This window comes from Filicampus tigris, chromosome 15, assembly GCF_054856515.1.
Source record: "Filicampus tigris isolate MCC_2025a chromosome 15, RoL_Ftig_1.0, whole genome shotgun sequence".
NCBI classification, from domain to species: Eukaryota; Metazoa; Chordata; class Actinopteri; order Syngnathiformes; family Syngnathidae; genus Filicampus; species Filicampus tigris.
The window spans coordinates 17237304-17250367 of NC_141231.1; the positions used below are offsets into that span (position 1 = coordinate 17237304).

Here is a 13064-nt window from a genome sequence, read left to right on the forward strand (position 1 = left end):
GAGAGCTTTTACATGTTGTATATTAATAAACATGACAAAAGCTACAGCAATAACATATCGAAAGGAGTTGCTTGGTGTAGGCCTGGTTTAAAACACTGAAATGATACACAAAATTGCGCTGAATCACCATTTTTTTTCCAATTGTGCAAGTAGTAGTCCAAAAAAAAATCTGGTACATGTTTTGATAGACAGATGTTTTATATAAAATGAATTGGAATGTTTAAGTGGTACATGGTGACAAATAAAATCTCAAAATTCAATTATTGAGATACTGTATTGTATGCGTTAACTTGTGCAGTAACACAGTGAAGCTACAGAACATAACATGCAGAAAAAAAAAAAATCAAAAATGGCACAAGGAACACGTACAGTATATTACATAAAATATTTAATCTATTTCGTTTCTACAGGTTATAGTTTGTTAAAAAGAGAACCGCTCTAACATTGCGGTTCCCATATTGCAAAAAAAAAAAAAAAAATCCTTCATTAATAGTGACATTTTAAACGTTTCTCCATCCTTGATAAAACAATTTGATGGCACACATGGATTCGTGTCAGCATCAAACTAAAAATATCTCGTAAAGTCACATTGTTTCCAAATAATGAAAAACACAATACGCACACACATACATACAAAATACTATTTACAGACAGAAATAAATGTAGATCAAGCATTTATAGAAACAATTACAGATATAAAGTAGAAAAAAAAGGAATATCACTTGGAATACAGGAATGAGGTAGAAAACCTCACAATGGATAGGCAAAAGAAAGCGCGTGACTTCATCAGGGTTCAAAATATAAACAAAAATGTTCAATCACAGTAAGGCAACTGAAGAAAGCGTGAGAAGAAGAAAACAAGACATCTGGTTACGTGACAAACATAAAAGTAAACCTATCCGGATTCTTCACATTTTTTGGAAACCGAGAAGCTTTTCAATGTTTTTTCCTTGATTTAATATTGTCTGAAAATGGTGGACTGTGAAAGTTTAAGACTATGTCTCCAAAATATTCCCTGTATGGAAGCATCATCGTCATCTTTACGCAAAATCCTAAACATATCCTTAGGTACATGGAAACAAAAAAAATGAGTAATTAAAAAAATAAATAAATAAAAATGTCTTTCCTACCATGACTGCTCTTTGCATATCTATATGAGGAGTTTTAAAAATCATTTAAGTGTGTATACACTCAAACGACGACAGTGTGTCCTGAAGGAACCAGGGATCTTTCACATTGTGGTATGAAAACTTCCAAATGGCACAAGGCACATTTTCAAGTCACCCAGTGGTAAAAGACGTCTAAACGAGCGTTTCTTAAAATTTGATCACATTTGACACCGTATGAGATGAAATTGATTGTCATCTTCACTTTACTCGAAAGCAGCAGCGTGGACCTTGAGCAAAAGACTTCATTTGACACATTCACAGTTTGGATTTGGAATGTAAGGCATCAAACTCGATGGCCAAGGTGGGAGGAGGCCTATAGGTGGGGTTAATGTTTGACAACACTTTGGAGGAGGGGGGACCTTGAGGCTATGGTGTGCGCACACAGCTGATGAGAGGGATTCAAAAGATTATTTTGTTAAAAAAGGCTGATCAAGTTCAAACTTGTAGGTTGAGGAACAAGTGTGAAAATGATCTTGGTAAGGTGCCACCAAAGAGTCAAATCATTTTAAGGTTGAGAAAAGTCAGTTCAGGAAGAGATCTTTCCTTCTCCCCAGCTCATCTGCCCTCTTCGGCTGATCGAGTTTCCGACTTGAGCCGCACAAATTCCTTGGCCACGTCGTCATTGGAGCGCTGCGACAAGATCCGCATGGCGGTGAGGCCCGTGTCGTCCATGTGGATGCACTGAGCCAGTGGGCACCAGCAGGCACAGTTGCCCTTCTCCATGATGTCTCTCAACTGGATCACAGACAAGCCCACCACGCGGTCGGCTCGACCGAAGCAGTAGTCCTTGACGCACACTTGCAGCTCATAGCACTCAAAACCATCCTGGTTTCCCAGGAGGCTGTGGAGAGAGAGATGCAAATTGCTGGATCGTTCACTGCATGGTTCAATTGACACGATTCCGGTTTATTTTTGCCTTTCGATTCGCTGCCATTGATGAGTACACTTGTCAATTATGTTTTTTTCAACAGGGATGGTGGGGGAGGCTGCGCCACTGAAAATTTCAAACTTGAAAACAATCACCAGTCTGATCGGCTATGTAATCCGTCTATCTCTTTAGTCTCCACCAATTAGTTACTTTGATTAATGATGAAAACAACCAAAAAGAAAGTTTGGTTCCAGAGGTCATCCCTTTATCTAAACTTGACATTCTGATTGTGTTGGTGGAACATGAATAAAGCATCAAAATCCACCTGGTTTTATCCATCTCAGGGAGCGCGGCCATTTTGTCACTTTCTGTCGACTAAAAATGACATCACAGTTGCTCAAGGCTCAGGTAACAACCAATCACAGCTCAGCTTCAAAAAAGAGGTGAGCCATGATTGGGTGTTGCCTGAGCAACTTTAATGTCATTTTCAGTTGACAGCAAGTGACAAAATGGCCGCCCTCAGAGATGGGTAAAAACGGGTACGATTTTGCTTCTTAACTTAGATTCCACAAATCGTCGCTGTCCTTGTTACAGACATCGCATTAAGGTGAACATTTAAAAAAATTCCAAATTTGGACATAGGTGTTTTTCACAGGACAGCGACGAAATCCAACTGTAGTCAGGATACCGTGATTCCTCGCAGGGCTTCTTAGAACATATTTTAAAGAAGATTTTTTGGAGTTGATTTCCCCTTTAAAAAGCTACAAGAAAAACTCGATTGTTATACTCACAAGCAGAAGGTCTCGTTGAACTTGGGAGACCAGCTATTGTTCTTGGATTTGGTCTGGAATTTACGTTTCTTGTCACTGAGGTGCGGTCCAATCATGGTGAGCTCCACAAAGGGCCGGAACATTCCAGGTGTCTGCCACTTCAAATCAGTGGCTGCCACAACTGCAAATGAAGGCAGTGGAACAAGTGAGCATTGACCGTAGACGGGCTGAAACTATTTTAATGCCAAAATGTCATTTGGCGAGTGAGTTCTCTGTGACCTTTGGCGGAAACTTTGCGCTCTCCACTTTTAGGATGAGTGTGGAGCTCAACCTGGACGGACACCTCGCCAATCGGGTTGGTCACGCCTGAACCTATTTGAATGCAAACACACGTACCGTATTAATAACTTTTGATTTTGCCCACTTAAAAAAAAAAAAAAGATGGACTTGAATAACTGAGTCAACTGGATGTTTTTTGACGTTGTCTTTAATGGTCAAGCCACTTTAGTGGCACATAATGACAACAAGTACATAGTGCCAGAGAGATGGTGGTGGGGATGGGTCACATGCTCTTTGATGATGAAACCTACCCCTGCTGGGCTGTATTTTTTCATTGGGAGTTAACCTAATACCCTTTCCGTTGTGCACTAGCACATACGCAGCACAGGGAATAAAGAGAAGACAGCAACAACTTGTAAACACAGTCATGTGTAGGGAACAACTTTTGGAAAAAGGAGACAACATATTAGGGATGTTACGATACGATAATATCACGATATGAGCCTCACGGGATGATAATTATCGCGATATATTAAAAGCTCACGGTACTGTATAGAAGCTCGCGATATTGTAAAAAAAAAAAAAAAAAAAAGAAGAGATAAAAAAAAAAAAAAAAAAGGGACATCACAATATGCAGTTTTTTATTACATAATAACAGCATTCATAAAGACATATATGACCTACAATGACCGAAAACCTAATATTGAGGCACTTACTTGCTAATGCACGCACACATTTTGGATTGGGTCAATTTGTGGAGCAACTGGAATGTGTTATGTTCCCCTTTATCTGCCGATTAGTGCGGGTCTTAAACATCTATCCTTGAGTTATAGGTGGCAAAAAATGCATCAAATTAAACTGCACTAATAAAATAACCACCAGAGGGTGCTGGAACTGCATAAATGTAAAACAACTCGGGATTTTAAACAGATTTGCTGCTGTTAATATATCGTGACACGACGACGACGATATATTGTGGCAATTTGAATATCGCGATATCGCCAATATTGTGACATCCCTACAACATATACAAGTAGTCACAGGAGCATCTAAAAGTTCATTAGGGGAATTCTTGTTTCCGATTGATTACCTTGTGCATGTTGACTGGTCACAAATGTCTTGATGAGTGTGTCAGTGGTCTGAGTGTAGAGGGACAAGGTGTGGCGAAGCGAGGACAGCTCGGCACTCTTCTCCAGGAAGGCCTTCTTTAGACCATTCCCACCTGCGTGGAAATATTGCTGCGAAAAAAAACAAAAAGCTAATGTTTCACACTAACGTCAAAGCTTTTTCTCCTGTTGCTGTTTAGTATGAACTGATACCGATGACGTTTGCAGGAGACCGCATCAAATATGTGGAGCGCACAGACAGGGCAATGTCGAAAGCACAGACAAATAAATGCGAACTCTTTTATGACATTTGTTTTTGGTGATTCATTTATTTACACCAGGGATGGGCAACTTAAATCAGGAAAGGGTCAACAATCTTTCATCAGCACCACTGGGGGGCCACATAGGATAATTTTGAATATGGACAAAATATTTTGGAAAATTTGAGTAGAATTGAAAACCATGAGAAAAAAACATTTAAGAAAATTTTGAAAAACACATTCTAAACTCAAAACATTTTTTTTAATGCTAATAAATGACTAGTATGCGTTTTCAACAAATATGGGGGCTGAAAACACGTTTTTTTCCCCACAACCAGCTGTTGATACGCCGCCTTAGGTCCTTGTATTGTCTGTTATCTTGAATAGTGGTGCTTGTGTGTGACTTTGCTTCAGGTATATCATTCCTTGCATGTTGATTAAAGCGGAAGTCAACCCCCACATTTTTTTCATAAGAATATGTTCTATGCAGGCTCACAGGACTAAACACGGCATTCTGATTAACATTGCGTTTGTGGGATATGACTTAAGAAGCAAAATCCACCTGATTTCATCCATCTCAGTGGCGTCCATTTTCAAAGTTGTTCAGGGCTCAGGTAATAACCAATCACGGCTCACCTGGTTTCTGAAGGTGACAGCAAGTGACAAAATGGCCGCCTCCGGAGATGGCTAAAAACGGGTGGATTTTGCTGCTAAACTCATATTCCACAAACGCAGTTGTAATCCGAATGCCGTGCTTAGACTAGTGGGGGCGCATACAACCTATTATTGTAAAACAATTTTGGGGGTTGACTTCCCTTTAAAGCCTCTTGTCAATGTGAATGTGAACGTGAATGCTCGTTTGTTTGGCTGGCAACCAGTCCAGGGTGGACATAACATGATTTATCAAAAGTGTACCCAGATTAAGTCATCTGACCTTAATCGTGTCCAGTGCGACATCCATCACAGCACACTGCCTCGGAGACAGGCTTTTTGCCTCCCCTGCCATATGATCCTACACAAAAAGACCAGTCAGACTAGTGTAGAAAAAAAGTCACTCACATTGAGTCAATACATCAGGAGCGTTGTCTTACTTTGAGTTTGGAAAGCTGACCGAGCTCTTTCGCAGCCGAGAGTATCTGTGCACCCTGAAAGATATGCGGGGGTACATTTTCTTGGCAACCGCAACTCAAATAAATCGGCCGCAAAGACAAAATCAAACACTTACAAAAGTGTAATTGCCTTGGGGCAGAACAATAGTCTTCTCCAGGTTCGTCATCACAATCCTCCACAGCTCCTTGAGCACACGCTTCAAAACAGTCTTCTCACAAATGGTTGCAAACAGCGTCAACCTGAAGAATCAAGTGCATGCAAGAAAATGAGCTGATACAGTTTAAAGGGCACATCGTCATACATTCAATTCTTTGATTTAGAGCACATTTTTTGCAATGAGGGCCGGATTTGGTGAGGTGGAAATGAGGGCGGCCGACCATGTAGCCTGACATTCTATTTTACATGGAAAACCCAAAAAATCCAGGCAAAACAGTCTGCCTTTTGTTTTGACTTTTTAAAAATGTATATTATTAGAAGATTTCAAGATTTTTAAACATGTCTTTTGGTCCGTTTGAAACCTATCACTTGCAATTAAATGTCCACTGAACTTTTAGATTTAAAAAGAGAGAAATAAGTAACAATATTCACCAGTGCAATATTACATTTCAAACATGAATAACAACTGGAAATTAAATGTTCTTGTAACTTTTTGATTCAATAACAGGGAAATAACTAACAGCCCCCTTGCAAATGAGGCAGACACAGTTGTTTTGTATTTCAGTGAAAAAATAGACCAATTTGGAAATTTTAACCTTTCCTTAATATTTATTCATTATCGCCATTTTAGAAACTGTCTGGAAAGGGTCACACAGGGTTATGGAGTTGGACAGAGTGCTGCTGCCCTCTTGTGTGTAAATGTGAAATTGCATTTAAAGTGTATTTTAAACGCTTGTCTACGAGGCTACGCACCAGACGTTATTCATTTTATGACAGAGGCTGCGGGCCGGATAAAATTTGACCGTGGGCCGCATTTGGCCCCCGGGCCGGATTTTGGACATGATTTAGAGCAAATGGAAGCACTTACTTCCCATCCAGGAAATCCATAAGTGGCCGTAGCATGTTATCAGAGTCGGCCTCCACTTGGCTTTTCGTGTTGGCGTTGAGCGGCCCTTTTATCTGGTATAGCAAAGACGCCATCTGACGCATGCAGTCATTGATGCAGCTCTGGAAACTGGCAGTTCGCGGGGAAGTCGGCATCAATGCATGTGGAATCGAGCGTGTAGCCTCCGTGTGTACTTTGAAATGTGGGCGGGGGTTCTACCTGTTCCCAAATGTGCTGCTAAGCTCATCCAGCACGCTGTTCAGCTTCACCTGCAGGTTGTTCAGCAGATCACTTGCCTCGGTGTCCATCTGCAGAAAGAACACACAAAAAACACCCGAGTATTATCTAAATGGGGAGTGAGAGAATGCAAACACATATGGTACACTTGCAAAGTAAGAATGGCATCCAAATTCACCAGTTAAAAATAAATATAGTTAAAAAAAAAATGCTACTTTATTTTACAGAATACAAATACTCAAACTGGACAGGACAGTTTAGTAATTTGATGTAAGCACCGTGGGAAAAAAAAAAAAAAATCAATACACTATTCGGATTAACAATAGCATAAATATTTCAAATGAAGTATTCTTACATGCAGTATGTTAAATAAGTGCATGCTCTTTTCATATTAGTAAGTAACACTTAAGCAACAAAATCAACAAACCCACGGGGTATTTTCAAGTAAAATAAAAACACATGAGATTACTTCTATATGATACCATGATGTTGTAAAAATTCCTAATTTCAACATATGAGACAATGTGTAGCACTAAATGATTGCTATTACTGTAGTAAAAAAAAAATCAACTAGTGGGAAGGAAAAGGGAATAGGAACATGTTTCTACAGTATAGCTAACCCAGACATACAAAGGCATCTTTTGTGTGCCTCATTAGTTCAATTATCTAACAGCTTTTTTTTTTTTTTTTTTTAAATCATGGCCTGGCGTAAGAGTTACGCAGAGGTATTGAAGGAATATCCAAACATTTTTGCTAGGTGGCACTGAGGGAAGGCTTCAGGGGAGGAATGGCAATTCCAAATGGATTGTCGTGCTTCTTACCTTCTCTACTGGAGTATCCAGCTTAATGTGGTATAAATTAGACAATGTTTTAATATATAAAGCAGTGATAATCATATCAAAATATATACTGGACGTTAAAATATAATACTCTCACCCACCTTCTCCCCGTCAGTCTATTGCAAAACATTTTTGAGGAGGGGAAAGGACACAGATTAAGAAAAGGCAAAAGCAGTCAGCAAAAGTTATTAAAGCGGAAATGAGTGAACAGATTTGGGGAAAGGCTTTGGAACAGGCTGACTGATGACGGCTGTCAGCAGAAATGATTATTATAAGTTATTACAAACCCCTGTGAAATTCCACAAGGGCTTAGCTATCAATGAATTGATGATGTTGCTGGGAGCACAAATAGGATAGAAACAATTCAGGAGAATGATTTGGGCTACATCTAAGACTGCAACAAACCTGAACCTGAATTTTGTCCCCTTCCTCCCTTACTTCTTCTTCCTCCTCCTCACTCTCCTCAAACTGACAGAGGAAGTGGAAAGATGATGTTAAGTCTCATTGCTAAAGACTATGGTGCTAGAAAAACAATGTAATTCAATGCAAACATGTACAACAGACATGTTTGCATATACTTGCCTGACATGCTAGCATTGGATTGTTGCACTAAAGAGGGGGGTAAAAAAAAACAAAAAAAAAAACATCATGGCATCATTCGATACACCAGCACAATTCAAGGAGATGCAACACAAGAGCTATAAAAAACGAAAATCCATCTACGTTTCTGAATCTTTTAAATTGACAGTAAGAACGGCAAAAACTACAACCCCAATAATAAACAAATTGTTAAACTGAACTCAGTGTCAATCAAAAAGGAGCAGTATGGCATGAATTTTCTCGTATTTGATTTCATCACTGCCCAAGTGTACATAATGAAGTGGCTAGCATGTGTCCCCGGCGCAAAGTATAAACAAACAACGAAATCCAATCTGGCGCTCCCTCAACAGATCGCGTGAGAAAACTTTCATCGCCACCACATCACAGCATAATAACCGCCACTACTTTTGTCACACATGATGAGTGCCAACACTACTACAAACAAACCACCATGTCTAATGAATCTAGTAATGAACCTAACTAACCACAACTACTATACAACAGTACGCACCAGAGCCATTGCATCCTCACTAGCAGTTAGCACCTGCCGTTCAAGCCAGACAAAGGCGGGACATGACATTTTCATTGGTCACCTTTCTGTCACGGTCAAACGGTGGTGAAAATCTACCTCTTCTGCTTCTTCCTCCTCCATCAACTCCTCTGTCTTTAAACGTACATTGAACACACGGGTTGAAATTGGAAGTTATAATGGCCAACCAACTCACTTAAAATGGACCACTGCAACCACAAGCGCCCTAGAGAACAACACTTGCTCGGGATTCAGACAGGAGGTCAAAGTAGATCACAGGCCTTCCTATAGATACTGAACATGTAGAACTCAAATACAGAGACAATCGTCTCAAATTCTTCTACCACAGCAAAAATATCCACAAACAGGACTGACGAAGATCGTTATTTGATTTACCTGTTTGGCACCCATGCACTCAAACATCTTCTCCAACAGGATGCGCAATTGCTGAACATTATTCATCAGTACGCAGGGCTGCGCAGGAGCACATGAAGAGTGAAATTACGATAGTGGACTTTAGTAGAATCCACATTTTGCAAATGACAAAATATTGGGACAATTCGGGTTGATTTATTAAAATGCCCACTTACGATCTTCTCCTTGTCAACGTAGGAGGGAAAACTCTTGTTAAGAATGGCACTGTACTTCAAAAGAACTTTGGCAATAGTCTGGAAGGATGAGGAAGTAAAAAAAAAAAAAAAGAAGTCAACTTTTAGAAACATAAAATTATATAAAGGCATTTCCTTTCAGCTTATATGGCAACATAATTGCACTCAATCATTACACATGGGTATCATATTACAGTTTTGGGGGGGGAAATGAAATAAATAATTCCCACTTGTCCTAAAATATTCTCCTTCATGCAAGAAAAGGATCCCAAAACATTGCTGCACATTCTGGGGACACTGGCCACTGAACAATTGTCAAAGGTAATAAAAATAAATTCCTTGAAAAATACATATGATGTCAGACTGAACGTCTCGCGCAATATACTGCCGGCAAGTTGACATTCTGCATTTTATAATTTCATACCTTGGAGAAGCGACGGCTGTATTGTGCCATGACATTAGGGTCAGGGCATTCCAGTTTCTTGATGATCTCGAAGCTTTGGTTGAGCTGGGTGAAGATGTCCACCACAGAGCAGGAGAAGAGAGCGTGCTCAGACGTTTGCTGGAACTGCATTTGCACAGGTTCCACATGAGAATCACAAGTGCATCCTCAAATGTTCTGAAATGTCTGTCTGTCTCTCCCACCCTCTTACCCCATCTTTTTTGTCTCTCTCTAAGGCTCCGTGCATAAATTCCATAGATACGTCCTCATTTTCATCCAACCACTGCAGCACAAATTGCAAGAACCATCTACGCCAAGAAAATGACACACTAAGGATTAATAAACAATTTTTTTGCCACTCAAACAACTTGTTTGGTATTGATCAATCAGCTTATTGATTACTGACGATGGGTAGTCTGGAACAACATCCGTGAAGTTGGGTAGCTCCTTGACATATTCATTATAGAGCCATTTCACTTTGAAGTGTAGGTTCATGTAGTCTGTACTTTTACACAGTCTGTCTTTTTCATGTTCTGGAGAAGAAAAAGAAACAAAGAGGTTTGATAGGGCGGCATGAGAACTCAAAAGCTGAATAACGACAAACGTAAAGTCATAGGTGAACAAGAAGAGATGAGTTGAAATATGTTAGTCACATAATACAGCAAAATAATGTTGTTTTTTTTTCAAATTTGATGGGAACTTTATCTGCAAAGAAACCTTTGAAACCAAATACATTTGAAGTAACTACGGTGCACCTAAAACACGCACATTTGATCCATCAACCAATTTTCTTTTTTAACTCTCCCTTTTGGCTGTTGTTCAATTAGTCCATCTTAACCAACTCACCATGCGAGTGGACCGAACAGGGTTAAAATGAGGCCACCGGTTGCATATGTTTCATAGTAAGTATCAAAGCTATATACAGTATAATGTAGAAAGATTCAAATGTTATTTATCTTGCAGAAAGTGTAAATCATGATATAGCAAATCTAGCTAGCATAACTTTGCTAATAAACTCCAGAGTCACGTACCTTCCATAGCATACTTTATGTCTTGTGCAAACAATGTCCACATGACTTCCGCTGACACCTTTCCAACATTCAATTCTTGAGGAAATCTAGACAAATGTAAAAGACGTAAAAAGATGAAATAGAGGAATGTCAATGAATTCTGAGACCAAACAAACAGTCAGGACAAAAATACAATGCAAGTTTTTAAGTCAACTTTTCATCAACTGAAGCCCACTTAGAAATGTAAAGCTAACAATACTAACTGGTTCAGCACGGGGGTGTAAGAGTTCCTGTCCTCTTCAATAATGGAGACAATGAGCATAATGAGTTTGGGCCAGAAGTCCAAGTTCTTAATGCTCGGACCATGGTCCTCCAAAGAGAGCTCCTCCTTGTTCTGAATAAAATAAATTCATTCCGGATCATTGCATTGCAACTCACTAATCAATGTGTGACTCACCATTTCCACAGGTTGGTACTGTTGGCTGTACAGATCATGGCAGTTATTGAAGATGTAGTCGTAGGTGGAGTTGAGGCAGGCCTTGACACAGTCTCGAACAACTTGGCTGGCTCTGGGTGGAGACTGTAGCTCCTGGACCTGAACACCATATGTTATAAGCAGCGCTGGCAGTGACAATACTTCACACAAAACTATGTTCACTTTTTTTCAGGATATATTTATTCATAAAATAAATTCATCTTGAACTTAAAAGTTCATCAACAGTGTTGAAGTAAAACTGACAGATGCAATGTGTTTGTGTCTGTCAGTTACCTTCATTCTGAAGAATGTGATACTGGTTAAAAGATCCACAGTGGATTTTAAATCGTGCAGGCGATCCTTGTTGCTGGCAGGGAAGTGGTTCTGTAAAAGAAAAACATTTTTGATGTATTTTAGTTGGCCTACATATGTTAAAGCCCTGTGAATAACATGCACCCGTGTATAATACGCCCCTCCAAAATCACTCATAAAAAGCTTTTTCTTTTCTCTGCACTTGTACTTACTTAAAATACGTTCCCCCAATTTGCTTGTATCCTTTACTATCAGAGTGAATAATATGAATGAATAACCATTCAAAACAGACCAATAAAGTTTAAATGCTTTTAAATCAAGGTTAAAAGGGCTCTTTTCACATAACTGTGAGTAAGGTCTTTCAAAGCATTTTTAAAACCATGTTTTTGTTCTTGCACTGTATGCTCTTGTAATTTTAGTAAGCTATTTTTTATATTTCATAAACTTGCTTTTAAATCTCTTTAACTCTCTGACTGCTTTTAAATGTTGTACTGTATGCATTGCTTTGTCAGTTTGGACATGCAGACAGTTAAATATATTACATTTGTTTTAAGTGGCGGTAAAAGATGAATAATGATATGTACCGGTAATATCTTACCCTGTAGGTAGAGAGATCAATGCGCAAGGAGTTGTGCAACTGGTCTAGAAGCTTAATGAAGCGTTCTTTCTGTAGAGGAGATTGCATCGAGGGTTTTTATAAAAATATGGACTGAACATAGAACTGTGAGGTGAAACAATGCTGTATACAAGTGAAGCAGAATAGGGAATTAAAATATGTGCGTGTGTGTTGTGTTGCAGTACAAACCCCAAAATTGGAGGCCGCAAAACGGTCAGAGGCGGACACATTGGTGGAGGCGGTTGTGTGGGCGTAAAAGGCATTGATGTTGGCGAGCAGCGTGCTCATCACCGCAGGAACCCCGGGACACATGTATTTAGAAGATAGGCAAGCAAAGTGCCTGGAAATAGAAACATAGGAAACGTAATAAAAAATCCAAACGCTAAAGCCACTTACTACTTTGATTCAATCTCAAGATGCACGCTTGTCAGATTTCCATCAAGGCTTGTTGTTTCACCACAAATATCTGCATAATTAATTATTTAGGTCATCGTATATACCAGACCTGGGCATTCTTCCTATGTGACGGACTGGTAGTCTATCCGCCTATGACGGACGCCCATTTTGTTGGCGATAAACGAAAGACGGGAACCTAAAAAAATAGACGGACTAAGCATAGTCGGAAGCCCATTTTTTTCGTCTATGTAATCATCTATTTTCACGGTGAGGCTTCAATGGCTGCAGCGAGGTTTCCGTTTCCCGTTGGTCGGGGCTGAGGCTTTTAGCAAGCTTCTGCATCCCTCTGGGCCACGGTGAGTGTTTCGTTCCTTAGGGCCTATAGGCGATTACTAT

At 39.6% G+C, this 13064-nt stretch overlaps 1 protein-coding gene across 1 annotated transcript in view; it reads right to left on the bottom strand.

Annotated features, from left to right (window-relative positions):
• Positions 1 to 255: 255 nt before the first annotated feature.
• LOC147135792 (protein unc-13 homolog B-like) overlaps positions 256 to 13064 on the bottom strand; it is a 51625-nt gene continuing 38816 nt past the window's right edge. The window contains exons 20-44 of the mRNA XM_086052782.1: positions 12462 to 12612; positions 12255 to 12323; positions 11639 to 11728; positions 11327 to 11464; positions 11133 to 11263; positions 10891 to 10976; positions 10266 to 10392; positions 10071 to 10167; positions 9842 to 9985; positions 9400 to 9477; positions 9206 to 9283; positions 8263 to 8289; positions 8086 to 8148; positions 7782 to 7796; positions 7663 to 7683; positions 6824 to 6912; positions 6587 to 6733; positions 5678 to 5801; positions 5544 to 5597; positions 5387 to 5464; positions 4177 to 4324; positions 3398 to 3454; positions 3087 to 3179; positions 2829 to 2988; positions 256 to 2010 (exon numbers count right to left, since the gene is read on the bottom strand). Of these exons, the coding sequence (XP_085908908.1) occupies positions 1725 to 2010; positions 2829 to 2988; positions 3087 to 3179; positions 3398 to 3454; positions 4177 to 4324; positions 5387 to 5464; positions 5544 to 5597; positions 5678 to 5801; positions 6587 to 6733; positions 6824 to 6912; positions 7663 to 7683; positions 7782 to 7796; positions 8086 to 8148; positions 8263 to 8289; positions 9206 to 9283; positions 9400 to 9477; positions 9842 to 9985; positions 10071 to 10167; positions 10266 to 10392; positions 10891 to 10976; positions 11133 to 11263; positions 11327 to 11464; positions 11639 to 11728; positions 12255 to 12323; positions 12462 to 12612 (2551 nt within the window). The 3' untranslated portion in view covers positions 256 to 1724. The remainder of the gene's footprint in view (positions 2011 to 2828; positions 2989 to 3086; positions 3180 to 3397; positions 3455 to 4176; positions 4325 to 5386; positions 5465 to 5543; positions 5598 to 5677; positions 5802 to 6586; positions 6734 to 6823; positions 6913 to 7662; positions 7684 to 7781; positions 7797 to 8085; positions 8149 to 8262; positions 8290 to 9205; positions 9284 to 9399; positions 9478 to 9841; positions 9986 to 10070; positions 10168 to 10265; positions 10393 to 10890; positions 10977 to 11132; positions 11264 to 11326; positions 11465 to 11638; positions 11729 to 12254; positions 12324 to 12461; positions 12613 to 13064) is intronic.